Raw genomic sequence first — 27645 nt, 5'->3', positions numbered from 1 at the left:
ATTTGTAATCCTAATTTTAACTGATTCATAAATTGTGCTGTGCAAAACTGATAAAAGGCAACTAGTACATGAACAAATAATCCAGTTTTTAGTGAGAGTTAAATGTAGAAGATCCTGAAGACAGACTTTTCGAGAGACCATGGGATTCATGTGACCAAAAGTAGTCCCAGTCACCCAGAATTTCATTGTAGTCAATGGAGAAATGGGTGATATTAATCCTATTTTAAAGTAAAAATAGAAAATTAGTAGATGAACTGATATTTCCCTGGAATACTCCTACCTGTAGACTATAACAGGAATCTACAGTAAGCAGCAGCTGTGGTTTTACACCACCAATACCTAAAATTAAACATGATTTTTCCAGCCCTTCATACCTTAAGTAGGTGGCCTATGTCCTTGTGTCAGTCAAGGAAAACATCAAACCTCTCTAGGCTTCTGAAGACAAATTTAAGAGAGGAAAGTAAAATAGGGAATAAATGACACTTCAGCTAAGGGACAGAAGGAACAAGACAGGTGACATTTAGGCTATTTGATTACAGACTTATTTTCTTTGTCTCAGCTTCTTATCTTTTAAATGAAATTGCAATTGAATTATTAAAGGGTCAAGCCTATGACAAACCCTTTTTTAAAACTGCCTTCCAGCTTGACACTGATCAGTTTGACCGAAGATATCTACTTCCAGCTGGCAAGTGAAAAGTAAAATTCCATTGAAAAACAGTAATTGCAAAAATTTTAGTTTATCTATATATAATGTTGTTCTGGAGTAAGAAAATAAATAAATACAGTAGAAAGGACTATTTTTTTCTGAATATTTCAATACTAAAATTTGGTTTTGCAGCATCAATATGTAAACCCATACACATACGATTTGATTAACTAAAAGATTCTGGCCTAGACAGTATCTGTAGAGATGAGAAGTGAAATTTCAGAGCCTGTTAGACAACTTACACAGCTAATAATGTAGTGATGACTATTAACAACACACATCTAGCCCAAATATTACTGGCTACCTTAATTGGAACACAAGAGTGAGGAACGGGAATTGTGGCTGGGGGTGTTTTTTTCATGTCTATGTGAGTGCAGGCTTAAGAGGAAGATGGATGAACTGACAGCAGGTGAGAAAAGGCCCAAGTGACAGAAAACCTAGGCTCTTTGTCATGTCTGCCATAAATCTTTATGCTTTATAAAAGATTGGTAAGGATCCCCTTTGAAAAGCAAGAGTGAATACCATAATGATTTTCTATTATGCACAAATGACCCTTGGCTGAATAGAGAGGGTGTGAAATCAACTAATTTAAAAGTATCCGACAAGACAGACTGACCCAGTTAAATGTGCTTCAGAAAATAATGTTTATATGACATGTTGACCAAATGTGGGGTAGTCTTTCTGTTTTGAAGATCTGACAGATAGAAAAAAAATGCCTCATTTGAGTCAGATAAATGTTATTCCAAAAGATTTCAAATACAGCACAGGAAGTGGCAACGTGAAATGTTAACAGGACTCGAAATTGTAAATAATTCAGATTGTAAGTGGAAAAAGGAATCCTAAATCTGGCTCAAACCACATACTTAAGAGAAGATAAAATCCTATTTTACTGTTTACATGGGGATAGGATTATCTAGAACTGTTTCTAGATCCAAGATCCTCTTTTTTCAACTCATTTTCCAGTAAAATTGCTTGAAACATACAAGAAAACACTGTGCAACTTGCTAGTCAAGCACAAAAGAAACTCAGTAGGTACATCTACACCTTCTCTGGATTGCTGGTCTGAGTTCAGCCTCAAAATAAGATCTCCCATCTCTAAGCAATGAACCAGCCTCACACATCACTGCAGGCGCCCTTCGGGGATGCAGGAACCTGTGTGCCTAACCCAACCTGCCGACTTTGCCTGTCGCTCGGTATGTTAACAGGTCACAGACTGCACACGCACAATCTATGAACCATGCAAATTAGGCTGCACACAGACTGTTCTTTAAGACCGGTGCATATATGGACAAAACAAAGGCCCACTTGTGCCTGAAGAAGAGTTTTGTTAAACCACAAATGTCACTTAAAAGCAATGAAATAAAATAACCCACCAAATTTTCACTTCAAATCTAGGTTGCTCTAACATACTATCAAAGATTGTTCCTCACTCAACACCCATCTGCACTTAAACCAAAATAGCAGCTATTTCTGCAAGATATAATGGCCCCATTACACTGAAATATAACTTTTCCAGAAGACAAAATGCTATTTATCCTTTCTGGATGGAATCATGTGACTAAAAGGGAAAATTAAAGTCAATGAATTAAGCCTTTTGCAGTTACAACCATGTGACCACGCATTTCTCAGACCACAAAACATTTCTATTTTATAGTAACCATAAGAACTGTAACAAGTACCAACTTCTTTTAGATGGAATTAATCCCAGATAGCAAGAAACCAAGGGAAACATCAATGTCCTGTGCTCCAACAATAGCAGAAATCTGTTGCCTGAAATTCTGGCATGGAACTAATAAATGAACCTACTCCCTCCTTCTGAGGAAGGTAAAAAACCCCACAAATACCTGATGCCAGGTAATTATACCTGCTCTTTCTCTCTGATCATTACCCAAACAGAACATTCCTCGCTGAAATATAAGTCTGGTGATTAATTTAGTCCTGAATAAAGAAGAAAATATCATGGACATGATATATGGAAGATTTTAATTCTTCTGGGAGCAACTGCCCCGTTTCCCTTCTTCACTGTCTGATGCAGAAAACAACAGCCCAAATCACTGAAGTCCTAACCTTCAATTTTAAAGCTTAAAACTTTAGAATACCATAGAAGACAATGTTTTTTTGTTTTAATTACTTTTAAATTTGTCATTTAAAAATATTTACATTTTTAAAATCAACATAAAATCATTTATTCTCTTACTACAGGAATAGAAGAATTCCTACAATTCTTACCTAAACAAAGACACAATCTTTTGGAATTTTGCTTGAAATCATTATTCCTTCTTACTATAGTACATAGACTTGAATTATATTTGCCTTACAAGTACAGTAACTGACTTCAGATAAAAATTTCAAGAAAAGTCTCTGTAAACTCTCTTAGCAAACAGATTGATAGAATTTGTTGAGTGTTGAAGTTTAAATGTCAAATTCCTACCCTGTAGCTGACAGGCTGTTGACAGATGTGTCTTTGCATTAGTTTCACTAATACAAACACTTCTGCTGAGTCTTCATGCACTGCTTAGCTATAGATGTTGTATGTGTGTGACAGTTCATGTGCAAGATCTTCTGCAATTTGCTTCAGTTTGTTGCCGCAGTCATTTTGCATCCAAAGGCAAAAGGAAGACAACTTCCATCTTTGATTACACATATGCAACATGTGTACGTGCTGGAGTAGACTGTGACTGGCATGTGACTTGATTCTGTGATGCAGTGCTATAAAGCTATTCCTTTATTAAACTAGACAGGTACTCACAATTTTTTGCTGCTGCTGAATGGATGAATTTTGATCTCCACTTCTGAACTCTCCTAACACTTTCTGGTGCCTTCATGGAGACCATGGCTATGGCTTTCCACATGCTTTTTTTTGGTGCTGACAACCTATAGCTCATGATTTTTCCTTGACACACCTACACTTGATTACTGCTGTATATCACATAAATGTTCCGTGTAGAACTGCCAAAAGGTACATAATGGAAGGGTATACTTTTATTTGGATTAATAGGGAGTCACCATCTATGTTCATCCAAGTGTTCACACAAAGGCAATGACTACAAATGAAAATGCAATGCAAACATATAACTTATTATCTGAAAATAAACTGCGCCAACACTGAAAGCAATATTATCTGGATGGTTATTATTATATAAATAGCTACAAAATTATTTTTCAGCCTTTTACATATATACTAGATGAGATAAAACATTGTAATAATTTCCTATAAAAGGTGCATTAAAGAATAAAATCATATTTAAAGCAGCAGTTCTAAAACACAGATGGATAATTTAATCATTTCAATCATAGTCTAAGTATTATTTTTTTCCTTGAAATGTTGTCATAAATATTTTTTTCAGGAAAGAAGGACATGGATTATGAAAGTGCACTGAGTGAAAGACAAGGTATTATTTAATTCTAAACCTTCGAAAGAGACCAATTTTATTCTTACCCTTTTAGTCACAGGGACCAACTTTTTGATAAAGTGTCATTAAAAAACACACTGTGTAAACATATAGATGAACACATGGATTCTCTTTCCACATACATTGCTTATGAAAGCAAAGACATAACCATGAAACAGAATTATTAAAAAAGTGATGGGATACTCATCCATGCAAAAAATATTCATATACACTATTTGCCTAAGGTAGTGAAAGATCAGTCTTTCATTCCTGTTTTATTCTTTTATGTTCAGGTCTAGAAACTTCTTTTTTCCAGAGTGAGCTGTTTCACAAGTTTTTCTGCACTGAACTTCACTGTCTTGAATGACATAACTGATACCTTCTACCTTTCCCAATTTATAATTAGGCAATTAGGAACTCTCAGTCAGAAGGCAAAAGAGTGCAGAGAATTAACACACAAAGATTTTAGCTCTTTTGGGTACTGTACTGAAAAAAAGAACAAACCCCCCCAAAAAAAACCCAGACAAAAATATTTTAAAATTGAGGAAACATCTTACTTCCACAGTTGGCAGGATAATCCAAAAGCAGTCCTGTATTTTAAACTCCAGTATACCAATGGTAAGTGCAGCCCCCTTTGCAACCATGGAAGTTTTTTACTTTCCTTCCACTTGTCTGCTTGCTCCCCATGTTACACAAAAACGTCCTCCTCATTTCTTTAGACTGCAAGTACTTTGAGACGTGAGCAATTCGCTGCTTGAAGGCTGCACACTAATAAGAGCAATATAGCTCATTACAGTTTGGGCTCAAGAAAAAATGGTAATGAACATGTGGGTAAAAAATAAAAAATGGTGTGTAAAGCATTCATTTCCATGTCTCATTAATACAGATTCACAGAACTGTAGGCATTGGAAGGGACCTCCAGAGATCATCAAGTCCAACCCCCCTGCCAAAGCAGGTTCCTTAGGACAGATCCCACAAATAGGCATCCAGACAGGTCTTGACTATCTCCAGAGAAGGAGACTCCACAAATCCCCTTGGGCAGCCTGTCCCAGAGCTCTGTCACCCTTACTGTGAAAAAGTTCTTCTGCGTATTGATATGGAACTTCCTATGCTCCAACTTGAGGCCATTGCTCCTTGTGCTGTCCCCACAGACAACTGAGAAGAGGCTGGCCATTTCCACTTGTTTCCCACACTTCAGATATTTATAAACATTAATCATATCCCCTCTCAGTCTTCTTTTCTCAAGGCTGAACAGCCCCAATTCATTCAGCCTTTCCTCATAGGGGAGATGCTCTAGGCCCTTAATCATCTCTGTGGCCCATATTGTATGTGTTTAAACTCTACTGTAAAGGGCTTTAAAAAAACCTGTTTGTAAAATTTATCATCCATCATACAAAGTATGCAATTCATATCAAATGTATACATAACCATGAAACAAGTGACCTAAATGATTTGTACTCAGGAATAGTTTCACTAGACTGACAGTTATTATACCTAATATCCACTATCTAGTAGAAAACAATGTTTCCGAACTTGTCAACAACATTCTTCAAGATGCTGTTCCAAACCCTCTACATGATGCTTTAGTGTTCATGCTACAGCTTTCCCACTGTGCTTATCCTGCATTAGGGAATATATAGAATGCCAACTCCATAACTACTGTTTTCCCTTCAAACTTCCAAACATTGTTTTACGAGCAGTAACAGTGCAGGAAGCATTAGATATCCACACAGATATGTGAAGCTGCAGAAACTACTTACAGTAGGAGCCTCAGAGGGTGTAACCAGATAATTCTGCATTTGAAAGCTGTCACAAAGTATCAAACATAGAGAACAAACCCTCTTTATTGTATCCCACCTGTACTAATCACTCATGTATTCACAGATAATGACATAAAAGTTAAAAATTGCTGAAGAACTTGAATGGCAACTATTCCAGAGCTCTGACAAGTAAGATACTGACCCTGCAACTGCAAGAAGACAATGGACTCAGGCAAAAGGACAGCCAAGAATATGTTAAATTATAAAGGGATTTTTCTTTTTTCTTTTTTTATAGCTAGGACTTCTTATTCACAAATATTGTACCAATTCCCAAATCAGAAATCTTACTTCTTAAGGAAAGGAATACTGTAGAAATGAAAAACTTTAATCCTGTTGTCAGCCGTATTCAAAATTACCTCCTCTGCCCCTGTAAGCAACACCCTCAATACCTGAAGAAGTTCTTGAGAAACCTCCTTATCCAAAACAAACAAAAAATGAATGTGTGATATGCGACCTTTTGGTCTGGGAGAGATAAAAGATGTACACACTGGGACACATGACCATCCACAGAATCACAAATGGCCACAAGGGTCAAAAACCCTAGCTAACTAAGGTAATTATAAATCTGATGTGAGCTGCCTCTCAGAAGGCACATGCAGTAATAATTTCAAAATAAATGGACTGCAGACTGTACCACAAGAGCTGAGTGGTATGATTAGAAAGAAAACACACTTCATTTTCTTGAAGAATTGGCAGTAACTACTTCATTGACAATTAATTGCCATGTAAAACATACAGTCAGTGCCTTCCAAACACCAAAGAACAATTTGTAGTATTTATTTTTCTGAATCTTAGTAACACTGTAATATGGATTCCTCTATTTTCAGGCAAAGCGATGTCTGCGACAGCAGACATTCCTCAAGACTGTTCATCAAGGTGTACAAAAAGATCACACAGACAGGGACTGCAAATGAGTGTGTCAGCCCTCATGCTGTACTGATTGCTGGCAAATTGCATATTTTTTAAAAGGGTTAAAAAAAAAAAAAGCAAGCAAATACTTCTTACCATGAAACCCTCAGTGTATTGAAACTGAGCTCTGGAACTGTCTTCTGCTGTGGGACTCAGGGGCTTAGGATCAGACATAGAGCGTTGCATCATCTTTGCTGCTTTTGGGCTCGATGGAGGAACTTTGGCAATGTCAGCATGCAGCATCTTCTGAGGGCTGATGTCATCAGTGATGGGTTTTTCATAGGGTACAAATGCTGAGTCTATAACTTTGCTTGGTGAAACAGGTGAAATGGGTGAATAGAGAACTTTGGGAGATTTGGGAGGGGAAGGGACTACCTGCAATGTGGAGTCTGGGCGAAGATGGGATGAATATCCTATCTCTAATGGTGTTGGGCGTTTTTTATCTTTCTGAGGAGATGAAGCTGACAGATATTGGGGACTTTGAGTATCTGACTCTGCCTCTGTTTGACATCCCAAACTTTCTCCTTTGTATGTCTTTTCTGGAGCTGAAATGTGTTTTATTATTTCAACCTTAGCATCCAATCGGGCCCTGATTGAAGGCGTTCTTATTGTTCCTACAGGTTCTGTTTGTACTGAAATCTCTGCCACTGTCTGAACTGCAATACTAGATACTTTTGAGAACTGTTTAGCTTTGTCTGCCTCAGTGGTACTCTCACTGTATTTTCCTACACGAGGCTTCCTTCTGGATCTGCTAGAAAGATCCCATTCATCTTGATCTTCATCATCTGTCTGAACACTTGTATCAACACTTTTCTTAGTTCTCCGCCTCCTGTTCGTGTAACCTCTCTCTGCTCCGTCTTCATCATCAGTTTGTACTCCACTGTCTACTATCTTTTTGAAGCAGCGGGGCTCTTCTTCCAGGGTCTCCTCAAGCTCCTCATACGGACCACGTAATTTTGGCATAGAGCTTCTCTTTTTTAATTGCTTATCCTCTCTAACATCAATATCCTTAAGAGACATTTCTGAGACAGAGCTTAGGATACCAGAACGAGGTATGTATTGGGTAATGCCATCAGACTGAACTGTATACCATGCTTGGCTTTGTGGAATTTCAATACCCAGCACTCCTGAAGCTGTAGTGGTTGCATCATCAGTAGGCCAAAATTGGCCATTTTCTGTGGTTGCATACTGTCCTTCCAAAAGTGTTTGATCTGTGGTGGTTTGTGGTGAGCCAGTTCCTGATGGGTCATATCCATACTGATATATTTGTCGAATTTTTTGCTCCTCTAACTGTTGGTGGAGTTGTTGTTGAAGTTGTTGGAATTGTTCAAGCTGCAACTGTTGCTGTGCTAATGTCTCTTGCCTCATCATCAACTGAGCTTGTCGTTCCTCCTCTTGCTGAAACAAGAGATGATGTTTCATGGATTGCAACTCCTCAAGCTTTTTTTGCACCATAAACTTTTCTTGTTCCCTAAATCTTTGAATTTCCTGACGCTCCCATTCCAGCTCTTCTGCAAAACGCTGCTGCTTAATTTTCTCAAGCTCAAGAAGTTCACGCTCCAAATCAAGCTGCTGCTGTTTGCCTTCTTCAGGGGCAATGAGAAGGGCAACCTCATCTTCAATTACATCTGCATAAACCTCAGATGCTGTAGTTAAAGTAGGTATCAAGTTTGTTGGCTCGGTGGTAATAGTTTCTATAGTAAGAGGTGGTAACCCTGTCTCCATATCAATGGCAGTAAGTGCACTATCTTTTTCAGCTGCCACAGTTGTCAAGAAACTGTATGATCTTGGGAGTGGTTGATTCTGTTGCAAAGTTGATAAAGTGGGCACGGAGTCAATTGTTTGGAGAGTAGGTAAATCTCTGACAGCTGTACTGAAAATAGAACCGGGTTGTGTAGTGATGGCAAATGTGGATGGGATTGGAGTAGCTACTGACGAATAAACAACACCATTGGATGATCTCAAAACACTTCCAACGCCAAACTGGGAACCCAGAGATGACACCATTCTTGCTTGGGAATACTGTGGTGTACTGAGCCCGATGCCAGAAATCACCTGACGAGTCTCTGGATAAGGACCAGTGGTCTTGCTTGAGTAATCCATAACCTCACCTGAAATTACAGGGCAAAGTTACAGTCCAGTCCCACAAAAGAATGCTGCTTTGCGGATTCTGAAAGTCATCCCATCCTGATGAATTAAATGGGAAGGGGAAACTGCATGCAAATCTTCAGGTTAATGATCTACTTTAGATGTGAAGGAAACAGCATTTCTGAACATGCAGGCACATGCAGGCACCTCTGTGCAAAACACATATGTAAAATGAAGAAATGAAAAGCACGTGTAATCCAGAATAATTTGTCACACTGTCCAAAAGAAAACAAACCAACAGAAGGAGGGGAAAAATAATTAAAAAAAATCATCCTGAAATGAGGTGAGGAACATCAAAATTATATTTCAAAGAAAGATCTGCTGCTGTGTCATACTGACCTGTCGTAACTCTTCCAGAAGTAAGATCTACTGCTGCATCAGTTGCCCCAACTCGATAATCAAAGCTATTCTTGCTTTTGTATGCAAACAGTCCAGCTTCTGATAAATTTGTGTCAGACATAGATGGTTTCATACCTCCCATTCCTCGGTAGCCATATGACCCTGAACGATCATACTGATAATGGTCATCTCTGTAACCAAAGCGATCTTCAGGAAGTGTAGTCGGCGGCTGCTGTGCTGTACAGCTCCTACCAAATGGCAATTTATAAACCATATCACAGCAGACAGCTCTTCTTCCTGCAGTCAGATCCACAGGCTTTTCATCATCTTCTATTACTGTTGTTACAATACCTGAAGAAGTTTCATCCATTGTTACTATTGTTCTGTGGGATTTTGTAGTGCTAAGGTCAACTGCTGCAATCTCCATTGGCTCCTGAGAAGCGGAGAGATCAGTCCAACCATTTGTAACACCAACAGGTGGTACGGTAACAGGCTTTGTAGTAGCCCATGTCACTGCGTGTGTTGAAGTACCTAGGGATAAATTTATTGGCACTTCATCTCTACCTGCAGAGAACGCCTGGCTGCCTGTTACTCTGTATGCGGGCTCAAAATGTTTTGAAGTTGTTAGCTGAAGCGGTGTTGTCATTGCATGTCCCAGATCCACAAGGCTGTCTGTACTGGCAGAGTAGTTTACAGTGGCGGTGCAAGTCATTACAGTTACTGCCTCAGTGACTATAGACAGAGAAGGATCCGCAACACAAGCAGTGCTAAGGTTTATTATAGCTGGCTGGACAGTACTTACTGGCCGCCCACATGTATCACTTGCTGGCGTTTGTCTTCTCACATCCATGGAAACAGCAGACAGATCCATACAGCTGTCTCTCATTTCGATATCCATCTTAGTTAAAGTGCGAAGATCTATGACATCACCCAAAGGATGGAATCTTCCATTCTCTCTATACCTGGGTTGATCTACTATATGTATTGGCTCAGGAGGTATAGTAATAGCGACACTACCCAAACCAAAACCAGGCACTGGACCCTTAACCACAGACACCGTGCTCTTGGTTACCTCTGTTGTTACTACTTCTGACTTTGTACTAGGTATTTTTTCGAAAGTTGATTGTGTTGTGACAGGAATAGTTTGCAAAGCACCTGAAATATACATACTTTGATCTGGCATACTTTGAATTTCCATAGTTTTCATGGATGGAGTAAAAACTGGTTGCACAGGCTGGGGAATCTGTTCTTTAGATGGTGCTTCTAAAGGCCAGCTTGTAACAGCCTGACTAGTTATAGCTTCTGTAGGAGTTCCAGGCTCAGATGGCAAGGTGATGACAACATAGGTTTCCTGTGAGGGTTTTGTCAACCTTGGTGAAGATTTGTTAGAGTGTGGAGACAAAGGGGAAGTGGGAGATGCTATCTTATATTCAGCTGCGGAGACCAAATTCAGAGTCATACTTGAAGTCAATGACAAACCTATTGGTTTGGGCTGTGTTTCTGCTGGCTTATGGACAGATATAGGGAGCGGAGGAACTGCTGGTTTAGGAGCAATTGGAGGTTTAGTTACTTCAGTGGGCCTGTGACTGAAAACAAGACCTGCTGGAATGGAGGATGGTTTGGGTGGCACTGGAGGTGGTGTTGGGGTGTATGGTTTTGTGATAGGTACCACATGATTCTTTAACACAGATGTGGACTCTAGTGTTGGAACACTTGTGACTGCAGGTACCACTGTGGGAGCTGTTGCTGCTGGAGTCTTAATCTGTGACTTCTTTTTGGGATAAATGGCTGGCTTGGGTAGAATAGGTGGAGGTAATGGTGGTGGAGGAGGTGGTGGAGGAGGAGGAGGTGGGGGTGGAGAAGGTTGTGCAGGAGAATCCAAAGAAGAGCTTCTAAAAAGCGAGAATACTTTGGATGCTACAGCAGGAGCTGAAGAAGGCACAGAGACCATGCTGGTCTTACTTACAAGACTGGGAGTAGGTACAGAAGATGTTTCTGATGCAGGCTCTGTAACTGGCACTGATACTATACATACAGGTGGTTGTTCAGATGAAGCACTAGTCAAATTAATCCTTGTCATATCAACACCCAATTCTCTGTGTGAATCTTCATGATGAATTTTGACAATGCCAGTCTCTATCGTACTTTTCATCTTTCTAGCTGCTTCCTTTTCTACTTTAGAGGCATCAAAGGTATCAGGTGCATATTGCTTGGGTTTTATAACTGTTGTTGCCACTGCTGAAGGTGCAGTTTGAGGCAAACTAACTGCAGTTTGATCCACACTTTCCATATCTGATGCTATAGATGGCTTTTTAGTGGTACCAGCAATAGATTCATAAGGCATGCTCACTTCAGAGTACTCTTTAGTAGATGTAAAGGGTATTTGGGTTATTATCCTGACACCTTCAGAATCTGCTAGTTTACTTACAGCATCAGTTGTATCTACATAACCTGTGGTTGCACTATCTATAGGTGATGAACTATCTGTGGTACAAACCGAAGATGTAGATGATGTTAAAGAAGCTGTATCAGAAGGTAAAACTGATGCAGCACTTTCCGATATCTCAGAGTATGTCAACATTGATGTTTCATGGGAAATTATTTCCTGAATTTCTCTTGCATAATCTGTTAAGTATTCATCTTCAATTTCCTCTGCTGTAAAATGCTGTGTTATTTTAACATCTGGAATAGAAAGTGCTGTGCTACTGACAGGTGATACATCTGAGATCGCTGAAGTAGTGCTTGACGTTAAAGATGTACTATCCACTATTTCTCCAACACTAGATACCTTTGCATCAGATGTGGGAACAAAATCTGAAGTTGGTTGTGTTGGACTGGACCCGGGGGTAAGCTGCATTCTCTGTCTTTTCATAAGCTCTTCATAAGCAGCTTCTGCATCTAGCAACTGCTTTTCCTCAGTGGCAGAACTTACTGTGTTGTCTAATACAACTATTTCATGACTTTCTGGGATAATGTAAGAACTAGAAACTATATCTTCTTGAGGCACAATAGAATGTAAAGTCTCAACACTATAGTAGTCTTTCGGCAGATCAGCAATTTTCTGTGTTTCTTCATAGATCTGTTCTGAAGCTCTTATTTTTTTCTCTTTTCCTTTCTGTTGTATATATTCATTGCTCTCATCTGGTCTCATTACAAGATTACTATCAATAGTTCCATTGTAAGTATCCTCTACTAAAGATTCATAAATATAATCCTCTATTAACATTCCACCATATAAAGATTCTTTTTCAAATACTTCATCTTTTTCATTGGTAATTTGAAATGGCTTGGACTTATGAGTCTTATGCATCATCTCCTCATATACCTCTTCTGCACTTTTCAATGTTTTTTGACCACTTTCTTCTTTTGGAAGTCCAATCAGTTGCTCATCTGTTGGCGAGTACAGAGAGACAGCTGTAGGCAATTTGTAAACTTTTTGTACTTCTATTATTTTTTCTGGACTGATTTCAAATCCTTCAGGATCTGACTCAATACTAGGTGAATATTCAGAACAGGAAGATCTGTGCAGCTCTTCCATTTCTGCTGCCTGTCGTAATTCTTCTGTTGGAGATGCATCTTCAATGGGAGAAAGATTACTTGGAGGAGTCTTTGGACGTTCCCTTCTTCTCTGAGCTCTCAGTTCATCCTTGTCTTTCTTAGATTTTTTGCTAGAACTTTTTCTTTGTTGCTGTTCTAATTCACGCTGTTTCTCTTGTTCCTTTAGCAGCTCTTCTTCTTCCCGTAGTTCTTCTTCTTCTGAAGAATCTTCAATAGTTGGAAGAAGAGGACCATGTGACCGATGCCTAGCTTTGCGCTGTTGTTTGCTCTCCCCTCCCAGTTTTTTGTGACTAGGACTGCTGTCACTATCTTCATCAAGTGATGATACTGAAGTAGGAGATGTACCTGGTGTGAAACTAGAAGCATGTAAACTAGAAGACCCTTCTCCTCTAGATCTATCTTCTGGTGAATCTGTAAGACTCTCCATCTCTAGCTCAGGCTCTTCGTCAAAATATAAAATACCTTTCTGTTGTTCAGCTGCTTCAGAATATTTGTTTGTTATTGTACTATTTAATTCTATTGTTTTGAAACGCCGAAGGCCTCCTCCTCCAGTTACTGCAAGTTCTTCACTGTCTTGACTTTTAGATTCCCTGTATTTTGGCTCTGGGCTTTCATCAAAAGTCTCATCATCGTCGTCATGCCACGAATGTCGTCTTGCTGCATCCTCATCAAAGCCTGCACTACTTTTCCGTGCCATTCTTCTATGTTTCCCAGTTGTTCCTTTGGCTTTGCTTTTCACTTCATCTTTCTTTTGGCTTTCAGTTACACTTATCTCTTTGAGTTGATTTCTTATGAATTCATCGTCTTCGGAACCTGAGGCATCTTCATCAGCACTCATCTCTATAATCTGTTTTCTAATAAAGTCTTCCTCATCACCAGATCCCTGACTATCATCTCGTTTATATTCATCACTGCTTGAAGAGCCAACACTAGCTCTTCTTTTTCTCCTTGGGACAGGCGAGTTTTCACTTTCACTGCTGTCTTCCACAGAGTCATAGCGTTGTCTTCTTGCTGATATGTCATCTCCTTCTTCCTTGTAGCCTGCCCGGGAGGAAGCACTTCCTTTGCCAGCTTCCACAATGGTTCCTTCACCTCCTTGTATAGCTTCTAAGTCTTCCTCATCTGAACTGTAAGATTCTGGAGTGACTGGCAAAGGCTTTGTTTTATATTGATCCTTTGTCTGTTCTCCAAACGTTTCATAAAGATCTTTGCTTTTCTCAGATTTTTCCTCAGAGAGTGTGGTGGCCTGAGCTTCCAAAATAGACAATACAGTACTTTCCAGTTTAGCTAGATCTGACGGGCTTGGTGGACTTTCTTGTGTAATAGTGTCTTTTTTACTAGATTCTCTGAGTAAATCCTTTTCATCACTGGGGATATGACTTGGAATTTCACCAAGTGAACTTGATATCCCATCAGAAGAATACCCGGTGTCACTCAGACCTTGTGGACTTTTCTGTTGCTGAGAGCTTGATGTGTCTGATTTGTCATCCTCCTTTTCCTAAAAAATAAATACATATGTGTGTGTATATATATATATAAATTCTTAATGTCTCCAGGCAATTAAATACATGTGATTTTTTTTTTCTAAAAGATGAATTAATGTCTCAGATCAACAACTGTGATGCCAAGAATAATTATGTTAAACCATAAAAGACTGAATACTAATTTTGTTGTTCAAAGCTATTACAATAATACAAAAAGTTCCACAGATTCTGAGTTTTTTAATTGAATCTAACTGTGCTTTGCATGGTTGTCCACACTGGCAACTAATTTTATTAGTTGTAAGATGATCTAGTTTTCAATATAAAAAACTATGGTAGTTAATGGCTTTCAGAACACTTACGAATTATTATCAGTTATTAACATATGCATGGGAGAAGGTGTTTGGGGGTTAATTTCAATGAGGCTATTAATTACCTATGTTTCAAAACTGCCTACATAGTTCTAGATACTAAGTAACATAGCTTGACAAACATCAGCCTGTAATATTTCTGGAATCTGCTCCTTGACCATTTAATCTTTTATAATTGCATAGTGATATGTCAATCTTCTCAAATTTTGAACCTACAGTTTCATTTTGTTAAGTGTTACATCTGTAACATGCAACAGAATGCATGGAGTATGGAAGCATGATTTAATGCAATTTCGAATGTCCCCCATATCTGCAGTACATCACTGTACAATCATTTTCTGAATAACTCATAAAAAAGAAGTTTCTCAGTAAATTTGCAATGCATAGGTAAGATGCTAGTAGGGAAGTGGAATAGCAGGGAGGAAAGAACAATGATCAGGTATTGATCAAAAGAAATAAGAAAGCAAACAAGGCAAGAGTACCTCACTGAGCATCATAACCAATGTTTTCTTACTCATCCCTAATTAAACACCTTTAGTCATTCTCCTACCTTCCAGATCCTTTCACACCATTCTGAATGACAACCACCTCTACCTCCTGCTTTGGATAACAAAAATACCAACAATATCCTACAAGTATTTCCACACCAGTTTCCTCCCTGCTTGTCTCAATGGTTAAATGCTCTGTACTTAGTGAAAGTTTCTCACTAACTAGCTGTTTCCAAATGACATCGTAGCTGTCATCTTAGATGACAACTTATGAAGTGTTCCTACCTCCACTAGAAAGATGACAATGAGCATCTCAAAGTCTCCTAATTTTAATAATATGATGTGATTTCCATATTTGTTATGGCACTCAGTAATACAAATAGGTGGCATTTCTCAACTTTGCTAACCACAGTCAATGATTTTTGAAGGACCGCAAACCATTTATTTAAAGCCTTAAGCTGTCAATTTCTTTGGCAATATGCTGAGTTAAAAAAAAAATGGAATAATTATATCAAGAAAATTATGGCAATGGTTAATTAATATTTAAAGGTATTTTTAGACTTATGTTAAATTGCTATCTGTTACAAGTATTTTCAAATGTATATTCACACATTTCATGAACCAAATATTTGATATTGTCAGTTATTTTCTTTCTAAACCCCATTTTTTGCATTATTGAAAATTTAATCCACAGTAATATAGGAAGCAATATTTTATTAAGTATCTCCATTTATTATATGCTTTGCAAAATCAGATACTTCCTTAAATGTAAAATACATCTGGTCTTACTGCTCTTGTGTCTACTGTGATAAACCCAAATATCTGATATCAGAGAAAAATCCATTGCAATTTAAAAAAAAACTAAAGACAATTATAATGATAAGGCTGTGATTAATACATAAATATGGACAAACCCACAGTACTCCAAACAACATTGGCAAGTCATCACCACTTAAACACTTCAGCGTTGTTATTCTGAAAGAAGTATTCTTGGATATTGTCCACCTCTTAATGACAGATTTATATATATTCTTCATAAAATTAATTATAGTTTAAAATTTTAGGGTTTGTATATTATATTTACATTTTTGTTCCCTTCAATAAAGAAGGAACTGTTTAAGGGGAATTTACTGGGCTACTTTTTTTAAAAAAAATACACATTTCATTAAAACCACAGAAAATTTTAATCTAGAAATATCAATCCCCTCACCAACTTTACAGATTTTACATTAAATTGCTATTTTTTATTTTATTTCCAGTATGTTCATACTTATATACTAAACAAAACAGACTGTGAGTAATTTAAATGAACTACCAGAAAATGCAAAATTGTGCAAGCTCAGGTGGTTAGGCATTGATGGACAGACTGTGTCCACCAGTGAAAGTGAATCTGTCAGATCTTGGTTCTCCATGGGGAGATGGAGTGATGCAGTGACTCGTAAAGCAACCACTGAAGGAGTCAACTAACCAGTCAAGCTCAGAAATAGGTAGACAATACCTGGTCATGGAACAACTTTAGCTATTGTCTTTGTTACTTGGAATGGTGCTATTATCTTGGGAGTTGAATATGTTGTATCTACTCAATTACCAAACCGGAGGAGATGACAATGAATGTCATCTATTGCATGCTCTCCTGTTTAACCCTGGTGTATGACATAACACCAGTACTATGAATTATAGGAAACTCAATATGGGAAAGACTTCTATTAGTACAGTAAGGAGAAGAAAAAGACCTACAATAAGGAGGGTCTTCTCTTATCATTAGAGATAAAAGTGATGAGAAAATTCAACATTCTTTTTCCGGTTACCACAATATGAAAATATTTTGTCCCTTTTATATGTAAAGTTGTCTGCCCTGTGATATATCACAAAAAAATCATCCTGTACATCACGCTTCCAGACCATACATGTGTAACTTACAATTAATAATAGCGGGTCTTCCAGCTTTTTACCCCATATTCCCTGAAACCCAAGAACTAGGATATTGCAATTGGCTATACCTATTCTTAAATGATGGTTAATTTCATTTTTATAGGGTTGGCCATCATATACACAAAGACAGCAACATTGACAATTTTTAAACTTACCATAAAGACAAGATTTGTTAGATTAGTAACAAAATATTGCAGAAACAAGGCTGCTGAGGGTCATGTATATATTCAAGAATTCTTGAAGAATGAAAAATGTATTTTAGACAATAAGAACTCCACACAGCCTTTTCTTTAAAAGTTGAAATTATTTTGATGCATGTTGAATTACTGGACCTTTTTGAGCAGTTGAATGACATTTTTCTAAAAGTTTGCCTACTGTGAGTTTATAACAATGGGTAAGTTTAGCTCATACAGACATTGATGGGAGGATCTCCTTGAGACACAAGGAACAAGGAGACTAATGAAAGGCTGATAAATCTGTTTAAAAAAAGAAAATGCAAGCTCTTTAACTAATGGCAAAAAATATCTACCAAAGGATGGGTTTTTTTTAATTATTCCAGTGGCATTTACATGGTGTCAATACATCATAAAACTCTTGCATTAGAAGTGTTTGTTTTAGAAGTATGATTTATTCTTACACTTCCTTGTATTCAATATTCTTAATTGAAATTATAAAACCTTTTGCTTTAAAAAGTCCAAATTGGTTATCAGGTTGAATCAGAACTCTATTAAAAGAAAGCTGTGATTTAAAAAAAAAAGTCTGTCAGTTTCTAAAATTATTCTTAGCTAGCAAGATTGCATTCTGTTGCACAGAACAGAAATTTTATTTTGCAAAGGAACTCATGATTTTTAAAAGGTCATTCTGTTTATAGAAGAAATAGAGATATGAAGACTACATATATATATATATGTATATATATAAAGTTCAGAGAGAGAAACGACTACTTTTGTTCACTAGATTGTTTAAACATTTTATTTGTGTCCAGAAAAAATGCTTACAGATAAGCCTTTTGCTCCCTAAACTGGCTCCCTGATCTATGTTTTGTCATTAATGGCATGTGTTAGAATAATGAAGTCAATATGCAATATATTAATATCTACCTGATTACTCAACTAAGAAAACATGATTAATCCTTAGTAAACATAAGAAAGTAGTAATAAAGGCATTTATATAATATACCTGATGTGTTGTAAATATCATAAATTTGCACCATGGCAATGTGTTAAAATAGATATGCTGAACTACTCAGAAGTTAATTCGTGAGTTCCAAGATGATTGTTTTATACTGACAAACTATATGTCATAACCACCCAAGATTTCTAGGAATAGTTAGAACAGCGAACTGCCACTGTGTACATGACAGAGTTACAAGACAGTTTCTCAGGAAAAGGAACTGTAAATCATGAGCAAAGTCATTTTATTCTTTAAAATCTTTTTGAAGAAATTATAGTTTAAATTATTATTACTGAAAAAATAATTATTTGAAGGGAAAAAATGGGTTTAGTATAACCTTAAATCATTGCTTGAGACCAAAATATTTTAAAATGCTTCCATATTTAAGTTACTTTTGTTTCTAAGTACATCAGATCTCAAAATTCAGTTGATATCTGACATTTTCAAAGTACTATTCTACTGATTGTACTAGATCAGAACGTTAGCATCTCCATGTATCAGGAATTAGCTGGAGTCTTTTTTTTTTAGTGAAAAAAGTGAGGATACTATTATTTACTTATCTCATTGGAATGCTACAAGACTTAGCAATTATTATGTACATGGATTTGAATATAAAATAGCATCAGCAGTTTTTCAAGTGCAGAAAGTATTAGGTTTTCCCTTGCATCTCTATTTAATAATATATCTGTCTGACATTCTCCATATGATTCTGTCCTTTTTCTATGTCTAGATATTTCCCTTTGCCCACTGAAATTTAATCAATGTGTGATACCAAAATTTTTATCTCCTCTTGCACTTCTGTCACATGCTCTCTTGGGAAGAACTGTATCTTGCAATGTTTGAAGTACAGCACAGAGAACATTAAATTACTTCAATAAATAAACTTTTAAAAAAACAAGTGTTATTTTTATGAGGTACAAGCTAGGTGAGGCATCAGGTTTATCTTTACTTCTATACAACTTGAGCTTCTGCTTATTATTTTTTAAGGATTTTTCCAAGGAGACAAAACAAAAAAAAACAAGGTGGGGGGAAGAGGGAATAAAAAAACCTATTCCTTTTTCATTCGATTCTGATTTGTATTTCATAGTGTTCTAAATTTAAAAAAAAAAATAAATAAAAGGAGATATTTATGAGGTTGATTTTTTTTAATGCATGAAACTTCTGCTTTACAAACTCTAAGTGTGCTTCAGTCTGATAAAAAGCGAAAGATAATTTCTATTTTGCTAAGTCAAAAAGCAGTCCATTAGAACTAACTGATTTTAATTACAAGGCAGTGGGAGGAAGTAAAATATAAGAGAAAAAACAGTGAAATATGTATGTGTGCCATTGTAGAAATCACTAACTAATCTACAATTAAAATCTATTGCTATCAGAGATGAAATACAATATATTTGCGCAGATAAAAATATGCTTTCACCGCCTCATAGAATATAAAAATGACCAGACAGGACTAAGACTAGTATGTGATAAAAATTTCCTTTACAAATGCTTTTCATCAGAAAAAAATCCCTCTAAATTTTAGACAACACTAACAAAATTCAAAATCTACTTCTTAGGCTTCTGATACGATTTTTAAAAAATCCCCAGAAGTGATATTTCAGTAACAAAATTAAGCTTATTCTTCTTGAAAAGTCCTACAATAACGACTAATGTTTGATATGAAATATCAAATTGATATAGGATTTTCTTAGATGTCCCTCTTCTTTCTTCCAGAAGGGATGATTTCTGGCCATGTTACTCTCAGCATAAATCAGAGGTTCCCTCAGTAAAATCAGGAGGAGGAAATACAACAGGTGATAAGAGATATACTTCAGACAGGAAACTTGGCTTATAAAAATAGTTGCAATTTCCACAGCACAATTTCTAAAGCAGACTATTTTTCTTTCCAAATATCTTGGTTATCACAAAAAAAAAACCCAACCAAACAACAAAACAAAGCAAAAAAATCCAAACAACCAAACAACCCAAAACAAACCAACCAAACAAACAAAAAAGAGCTTTTTGACTGGGAATATTTGAAAACATAATTTTGGCAAAGGATAAATACTTTTCCTAATCTTACTCCTACATTTATAATAGAATAATCAGCATCTAATTTGCAGTGCTAATACCAAAAACCCCACAAGTTTTCGTTTCTCAACAAACTGTGTATATTACTCACTTCACCTACTAAAGTGATTGGTGACTTCACATCCAGAAAATGGATTTAAAAAATGCAGCCCTCTAGTACATGCTGTCATAAACTCATCCATTCTTCTGAGTTTAGAGCCCACCAAAAACCCTACCTAAAAGTACAAATTAAATTGTAAAATGATATGAAGATTGAATACTTGAACATACAGTGTTCAGTCATCACCTGTTCCTCAAATGTTTATTATATTTTTGGTACTGTAAAACACTGCACACCTTGCCATCACAGAGTATTCCCTTTGGGGATTAGGAAGTATGAAAATACTCCAATGTCAACAATTAAACTCCCAAATTCTGAAAGTCTACGGAGGCAGGTAAATCAATCAGAAATATTTGAAAAAATATTAAACAGGAACGTTGCCTTAGTTTCAAATGAGTAACTGCATGAACCTTTAAATCATGCAAGAAGTACTGAAACGTTGCATTTAGAGCATGGACTAACTAGAGAAACTTTCACCCAATGGGCGTCAGTGATATATATAATTTAGAATCATCCCATATAGAGAGTATCAATAAAGAGCAGGAAGACATAAAGGGGGTCTGTCAGGATCAGACTCAAAATTGTAGCAATGGAGAAAGAAAAAAAAAATACTTACTGTTTTTTCTTTCACTGCTTCCACATGGTCAGTTCTTGGCAAGGGTGGTGTTTTAACAGGAATTTCTTCCTGAGCTTTTTCAGCTTTCAAAACCACCTGTGAAATCCCAGTTGCCAAACCCTCTTTCTTAACATCCTCTTGCTTTTTAGCTTGCAGTTCCTTATAAGGTGTTTCAACTTCTGCTTTCTCTTTGGCAACATGGTCTTTAGCCTCAGCTGTAACTTGTTCCTGTTTGTCCTCTGGAAGTGGTGTGCTCTTTTCTGGGACGACAGGTTTTTTATCTTCTTCCAGTGTGCTTAGGAGTTTCTTTTGATCTGAACCTACTGTTGCAGTAACTTTATCTGCTGAAAGTGTCTTTGACAATTTCCCTTGCTGAAGTTTTGACTCTTCCTTTTGAGTTTCATGTTGGATTTTCTCCAGTGATGAAGCTTTCATGATTTTCTCATGTTGAAGTTTTATATCTTCTTTTTGAATTCCATGCTGGATTTTATCAACTGAAACTGCCTTTGACAATTTGACCTCCTGAAGTTGTGCATCTTCTTTCTGAGCTGCAGGTTGGATTTTGTCAGCTGATAATGCCTTTGCCATTTTCATTTGTTGGAGTTTTGGGTCTTCTTTCTGAATTCCGTGTAAAATTCTGTCAGCTGAAGGTATCTTTGCCAATTTTGTTTCTTGAAGTTTTATGTCTTCCTTCTGTATTCCATGCAAAATTTTATCAGCTGAGGATGTTTTTGCCAGTTTTGCCTCCTGCAATTTTGTATCCTCCTTCTGGACTCCATGCAAAATTTTATCAGATGAGGATGTCTTTGACAGTCTTGTTTGCTGGAGTCTTGGGTCTTCCTTCTGAGAAACACGTTGGATTTTATCAGCCGAGGGTGTCTTGACAAGTTTCCCCTGTTTAAGTTTTGCATCTTCTTTTTGAATTCCTTGTTGGATTTTATCAGCTGACAATGTTTTCTCCAGTCTCCCCTGTTGAAGTTTTGGAACTTCCTTCTGAACGCCTGGTTCTTCTTTCGGTTTTGCTGCTGCTGGAGTAGGCGGTGTGGAAGTCTTCTGAGGGGAATGTGAGACAGCAGGCACAGGCTGTTTTTGAGGAGTAGCAGGTGGTTTGGATACTGGTTGTGAAGGGCCTGGTTTTGGAAGTGGCATCTTGCCCATATCCCCAAGCTGTCCTGACATTGCCCTTTGGGTCTGGCAGTTTAAGCACAGCCATTCCTGTACCTGTGATACAACAAACATGAAGTTACTACTTGAAAACATTAAATCATATGGTGTTTTCAAGTGATACAGTTGAATACTTTTAATCTAAATGCTATGCATACGGAAAAGTGATTTTCTTTGTTTGCTGCTCTTAAAGGAAGATCCATAACACCTTTCCAACAGAAATGAAGCATTAAAGGTTCCAGAAAGCCAAGCAGAACAAATATAAAAATGCACTGTGAAAACTAACACCAATTACATTGTTCCAAAGTATTGATGACCTTTATATAAAAACTTTGCTTATATATTCCTAACACCTATTGGTTTTTAAAGCCTTTTTAATGTATCTAAATCTAATCCAGCTCACTCTAAAACTGAGTAAAAGGAGATGAATTAGGACTCATGGCTCTGGGTTTCTCCTCAGAAGTTACCTTCCCCTCATGAATTTGTGTATATGTATCAGTGCATAATTTTAATATGGCTCTAAACCAAAAGGAAGATCACCTGTTTTCTTTACTGCTAAATCTCTGCTGCCACTTTTTCCCTTTACTCTTCTTCCCAGAAAATATATTTTTAAAAAAGGACAAATGCGTGTATCTGTGCAAAAGAGCTTGTTGCCAGTTGCCTAGCTACTACATGAAAGGAGTAATCATACTGTTTCCAGTGGGATTTGGCGTATAGGTTGTTTGGGTTTTTTTTGTTAGGGTTTTTTTTAGAGTAGCAAAAGGAAATTTTAAACACAGAAAAGTAAAAAAAATGAAAGAATGTTCTGGAACTAGCTGAGATAACAAAGCTCTACTTCACTAGTGCAAAATGAGCTTCACTGGAGGATGAGAGATCTAGGCTGTCCTTAAAAATCTTTGTATGCTTGGTTTTAACTTCTTTTGCTGTGGCAATGGAAGGTCCAAGAAATTCAGTTCTTGCATTTCTCTGATTTAGAGAACTTAGTGACCTACTGAATATGAAGCAAATGAAACACAGAGCAAAATTGTTCTATTAGTCATTGGAAAGGTAATACTGCTGGTAATATTAGGACAATATCGATGTCTTATCAGTAACATACCAATATTATAGAACCAGTTGTGCAGAAGATGTGGCAATTAGTCAGAAGAAGTGGGGGGCTGGCAAAAGTGTGCAACCCCAGAAACATTTATGCAGTTTATATTAACAAGTAATAGAGCAATAAATGAGGTAACACCTAAAAAAGAGACTGGAACTTCAGCTCTGTCCCTGCCAGCAAAGAATGCCTCAATGACATGAGTGTATCACTCAGACTCCTTGCTGTCCTGATTCCATGTAGCTTACCTTTCTCAGTGCAACTTCAACAAATGCGCTGGCAGGTGTTCCTACCAAGAGTACTTAGCACTCTGTGATGCCAGCATAGGATTGGTCATGATAGGACTACAAATGGCTTTTTGAGACCATCAACCAGAAATGAGGCATGTATCTATTCATATCTAATGATGGAACTCATGTGCTTGGCTCTCACATGCCGACAAGGATATTTCTGAGCACGTTGGTGCTTAGTAGTTTCTGCATACATAGGTATGCACAGGATACTGTCATTTTTTTTGTATCTAGAAATTAAGGCATATTGAAATTATCTAGACACTCTCTGGAATTACCTAAAATCTACCAAAAGCCCAAGCTGTGAAGGCTATCTGCATACTTCAGATCCAAATCCTATTGTCATACAGGTTTACAATTATCTTGGGTTTTTGTTGTTTTTTTTTTTTTTTAATATTGCATCACTTCTTTGATGCTGCACTTTTGAAAAAAATAGCTTATTAAGCTATTAAGTGAAATATAAATTACAAGAATTGGATGAAATGAGAATTGCATGTGGTTGGAAAAAAAAGCTCATGTGGGCTGATTTTGTTGAAATGCAACTAAGGAGAATCTATCTAATGCATAAATAATTTTGCCTGACAAATTTTGTGTCAGGCACAAGAAATGCAAAAATGCATATATTATCATTGAGGTACTCTAACAATTACCTTGCATCTTCATCATTTTGCTTTTATAGGAATCGACCAAACTAGTGAGTCCCAGTAATTGACACAAATTAATATGAAAAGTGTTTGGCAACATTATCTCAATAAATGGAGTTTATCAGCTGAATCAGCAGTTTCCAAGTGCAGTGAAATCCCTAATAGTTACTGAACCTTTTGGAACTCCAAATTTAACAGGGCTCTGTATGGAACTATTAAATATAATTTAGGTTTGGGTCTTCTGTGGGAGAAAAAAAAACCTATCAAAGCATAATCATCCAGGGAAAATTATCTTCCCTCATAAAACTTAAAGTTTTCCAAATACATTTTTGTTTGTCTTGAAAGCACTAATTAAGAAATAAATAATAATATTTTTTTTAAATCCCGTATTTTTTAAAGAATGTGTAAAATATAACCCTTTTTTAAAAAAATATCTGTTAGAGATTTATCTGGAATTTTTACTATAGTTTCCTCCCTTTTTATAAGTACGTTTTGAAGTGTCTTTCATAAACTTAAAATAGTAGTAATACACCAGGAAACAAATTTGGCCCACAGAAGATCATGATGTAACTATCATTAGGAATCTGTAAGTAACTAAAAATAATAGATAACATTTAACATACATAGAATACAGAAATTTCAGAGTATCCTTGACTTTTCTCATAAAGGTTGTAAAGACCACTAAAGAAAGTTGGCTAGGTAATTATAATAGATAATATTTATATTAAATTTATTTATTTTATATTTATTATATTTATTGGAGGGTCCAAAAGCTTTTAAACTCACTAGAAAAGGGCAGGTTTTGCCTTCTCCAATCAGCCTGGCAAATACTCATTTCACAATGTAAGCAGAAATAATACCATTATTATTTGTGCTAATATGGCTTCTGTCAGCAAAAGGCATGGGAATAGGATAATATTTAAATGTTATTAAACTTCTCAGAATCTAGCCTTAACCAACTTTAATTTCCTAAAATCATAATTAAGTTTATTCTACCATGGAATAATCCATGGCTCAAGAGTTTGCTGAATTACATATACATGATGTGTAGATATTCTTAAAGAACATGCTACTTTATACATTAAATGCATGCATTCTTCTCACTGTAGCCATATGTTTGTGACATAATGTCCATTAATTTCCTTATAGCATATTCATATATGGTTTCTAGGGTTTCTAAGTTTGTTTCTTTTCTAATACATCTACATATGGCTCTTATTACTTCTTCTAGCTCTGCTGGTTATGTAGTTTAGTACTTCTTCAGCTGCAGCCTACTCACTGCTCACACACTTCTTTCTTGGATTTATCCAGTCACTTTCCCTCATTTAAATCCTTCACAGACTCAATTCTTTGAGCTTCCTATAATAACTTCAGTGACTTTTGTAATAGTATGAAGTATTTAAAATCCAAAACAGTTACCCAAAGACTGTCCCTTCTCAATTTTTGCTCACCTACTCAGTTTCTTTTCCTGGAGTTCCAACTCAAAGACTCTGCTTTGTGCTGAACACATACTATAAGAAGCCTCTTAAAAAGGAAGATAATGACAATTACATGATCAAGTGAAGGTGACGGCAAGCAAATTTGCAAACTGCACTAAAACTTATCAAGAGTCTTGTCCCAGTCTTGCCTTCCTGCCACACTGACGCAAGTGATGCTAGTGAAATGACCTGGAACTGTCCACATTCACAATGATTTATTGAATGTTGCCATTGTCCTCTTGGACTTTCGTTATCTCTGTGTCTATTTAGCACTTTCTTTTTTACTGTTACTATATAGGCATAGCAAATACTTCTCCCAAGCTATGTGTTTTAAATTCCAATCCAAGTTTGTATAATCATAAGGATATTTGATCACAAAAGAACCTAAAAAATCTTCTTATACCACCAGTCCTCGAGCTCCTGACTCTGTGTCAGAATGGTTCTCTGTAAAATCAAATTTTGTACCATGAAGTAATATGCCTCAGTTTTAAACTTGTCTTTTCCTTAGTTAACCTCATGCCCTGAATGCAAGCTTTTCCCTAAGGCTATCTTTTCAGTTAGCCTGTCAACCCAAATTTATTAGGACTTGTGAAATGGACATCATCTTCTTTCAGCAGCCTTCACTAGATAAATCTTCTTAGTTCTTTACAGAATTCTTCACACCCTTTGGTTCCTGACTTGGCATTATTGAACTATTAATGGCATTAAACAGGATACTAGTGTGCTTTAACGTTCTCAGTCCATGGTTCTCTGCCTGTGTTTTCAGCAGTCCTTATAGCCTCATATCGCTGGACAGAACTAAGTAGCTGTGCCACAATGCTCTCTCTCTCTTCACTCAGTTTCATAATAAAAAAACGTAATCTTGAAAAGGGCATACATCTAACATTCATTGTGAATGTCTGTTTTTCAGCTGTCATGCAAGAGGTCTGGCATTTCAGTTCCTTTTCTTTCGTGTTCACATACCACTACCTTAGATTATTTCAATTTGAAAATAGTAGGTCAATCCTTCCATCTGCCTGCCAGTCCAGGATTTTTTATTGCAGTATGCTAATAAATTCATTACCCACTCTTGCAAACACTAATGGGATAAACTAGAGGTTTTCTCTAACTAAAAGTAACTCAAAATACTTAACATATTTGTGAGGGTGAAAACAAATGCTTCGTCCCGTAAAAGATCTCTAAGTTACTTCAGAAGGCAAATGCTTTAGTTTCATTTAGATCCCACTCCCTTTGTCATGGTTAGATCATATCTTTATACCTTCCTAATTCTTCCTCCTCATTGCTCATTAAATCAACATAGGAATACAAAAGCTTTCAGAAATCAATCTCTGAAAAATGAAGAAACATCTGATTTCACTGTCTAAAATAATCATATTGAAAAACAGGATCTTTATCAAAAAATATGCTCATTATTGAAAACCATGAACTTATCTATGACAAGAAAACCATGATTTTTCTCTGCAACTACCTCAAAAACAACACAGGGAGAGGAGTAATGCAGGAAGTCACTAAAACATTTTTCTTATTGATCAAATTTGCCATCTTCTTTTTTATTAAGCATAGATTTGAACATACTTCTTAGAAAGCAGAATAAACATAAATGAGTTTATCTGAGGTTCTAAAACAGCTTTACCTTGGATATTTATTTTTAACTGATTTGGTTCTTAATTTCACAAACCTGAACAGCATATTTCCAAGATCTCATATGCCTAAGCCACTTAATAGAAAAAGCAACCAAAGAGCCCACCCTGAGAGGAAAAGTAATCTGACGAACATAGCTAACTCCATCTTGAAGATCAGATAAAAGATTAGGAAACAATTTTTAAAAACTGAACTAAGTCAAATTCTGCAAAGGAAATTTAAACAAGCAACA

The 27645-nt window shown here is 36.6% G+C and overlaps 1 protein-coding gene across 1 annotated transcript in view; it reads right to left on the bottom strand.

Annotated features, from left to right (window-relative positions):
• PCLO (piccolo presynaptic cytomatrix protein) overlaps positions 1-27645 on the bottom strand; it is a gene marked incomplete at both ends in the record, with an annotated part of 357904 nt that overhangs the window by 169067 nt on the left and 161192 nt on the right. Inside the window, 3 exons of the mRNA XM_084279271.1 lie at positions 6924-8938; positions 9315-14370; positions 21104-22324. Coding sequence (XP_084135397.1) covers positions 6924-8938; positions 9315-14370; positions 21104-22324 — 8292 coding nt within the window. The remainder of the gene's footprint in view (positions 1-6923; positions 8939-9314; positions 14371-21103; positions 22325-27645) is intronic.

Source organism: Gallinula chloropus, assembly GCF_964237585.1.
Source record: "Gallinula chloropus genome assembly, chromosome: 1".
Lineage (NCBI taxonomy): Eukaryota > Metazoa > Chordata > Aves > Gruiformes > Rallidae > Gallinula > Gallinula chloropus.
Note: the sequence above shows the minus strand (reverse complement) of the source record. Positions and strands in the feature narration are given on the sequence as shown.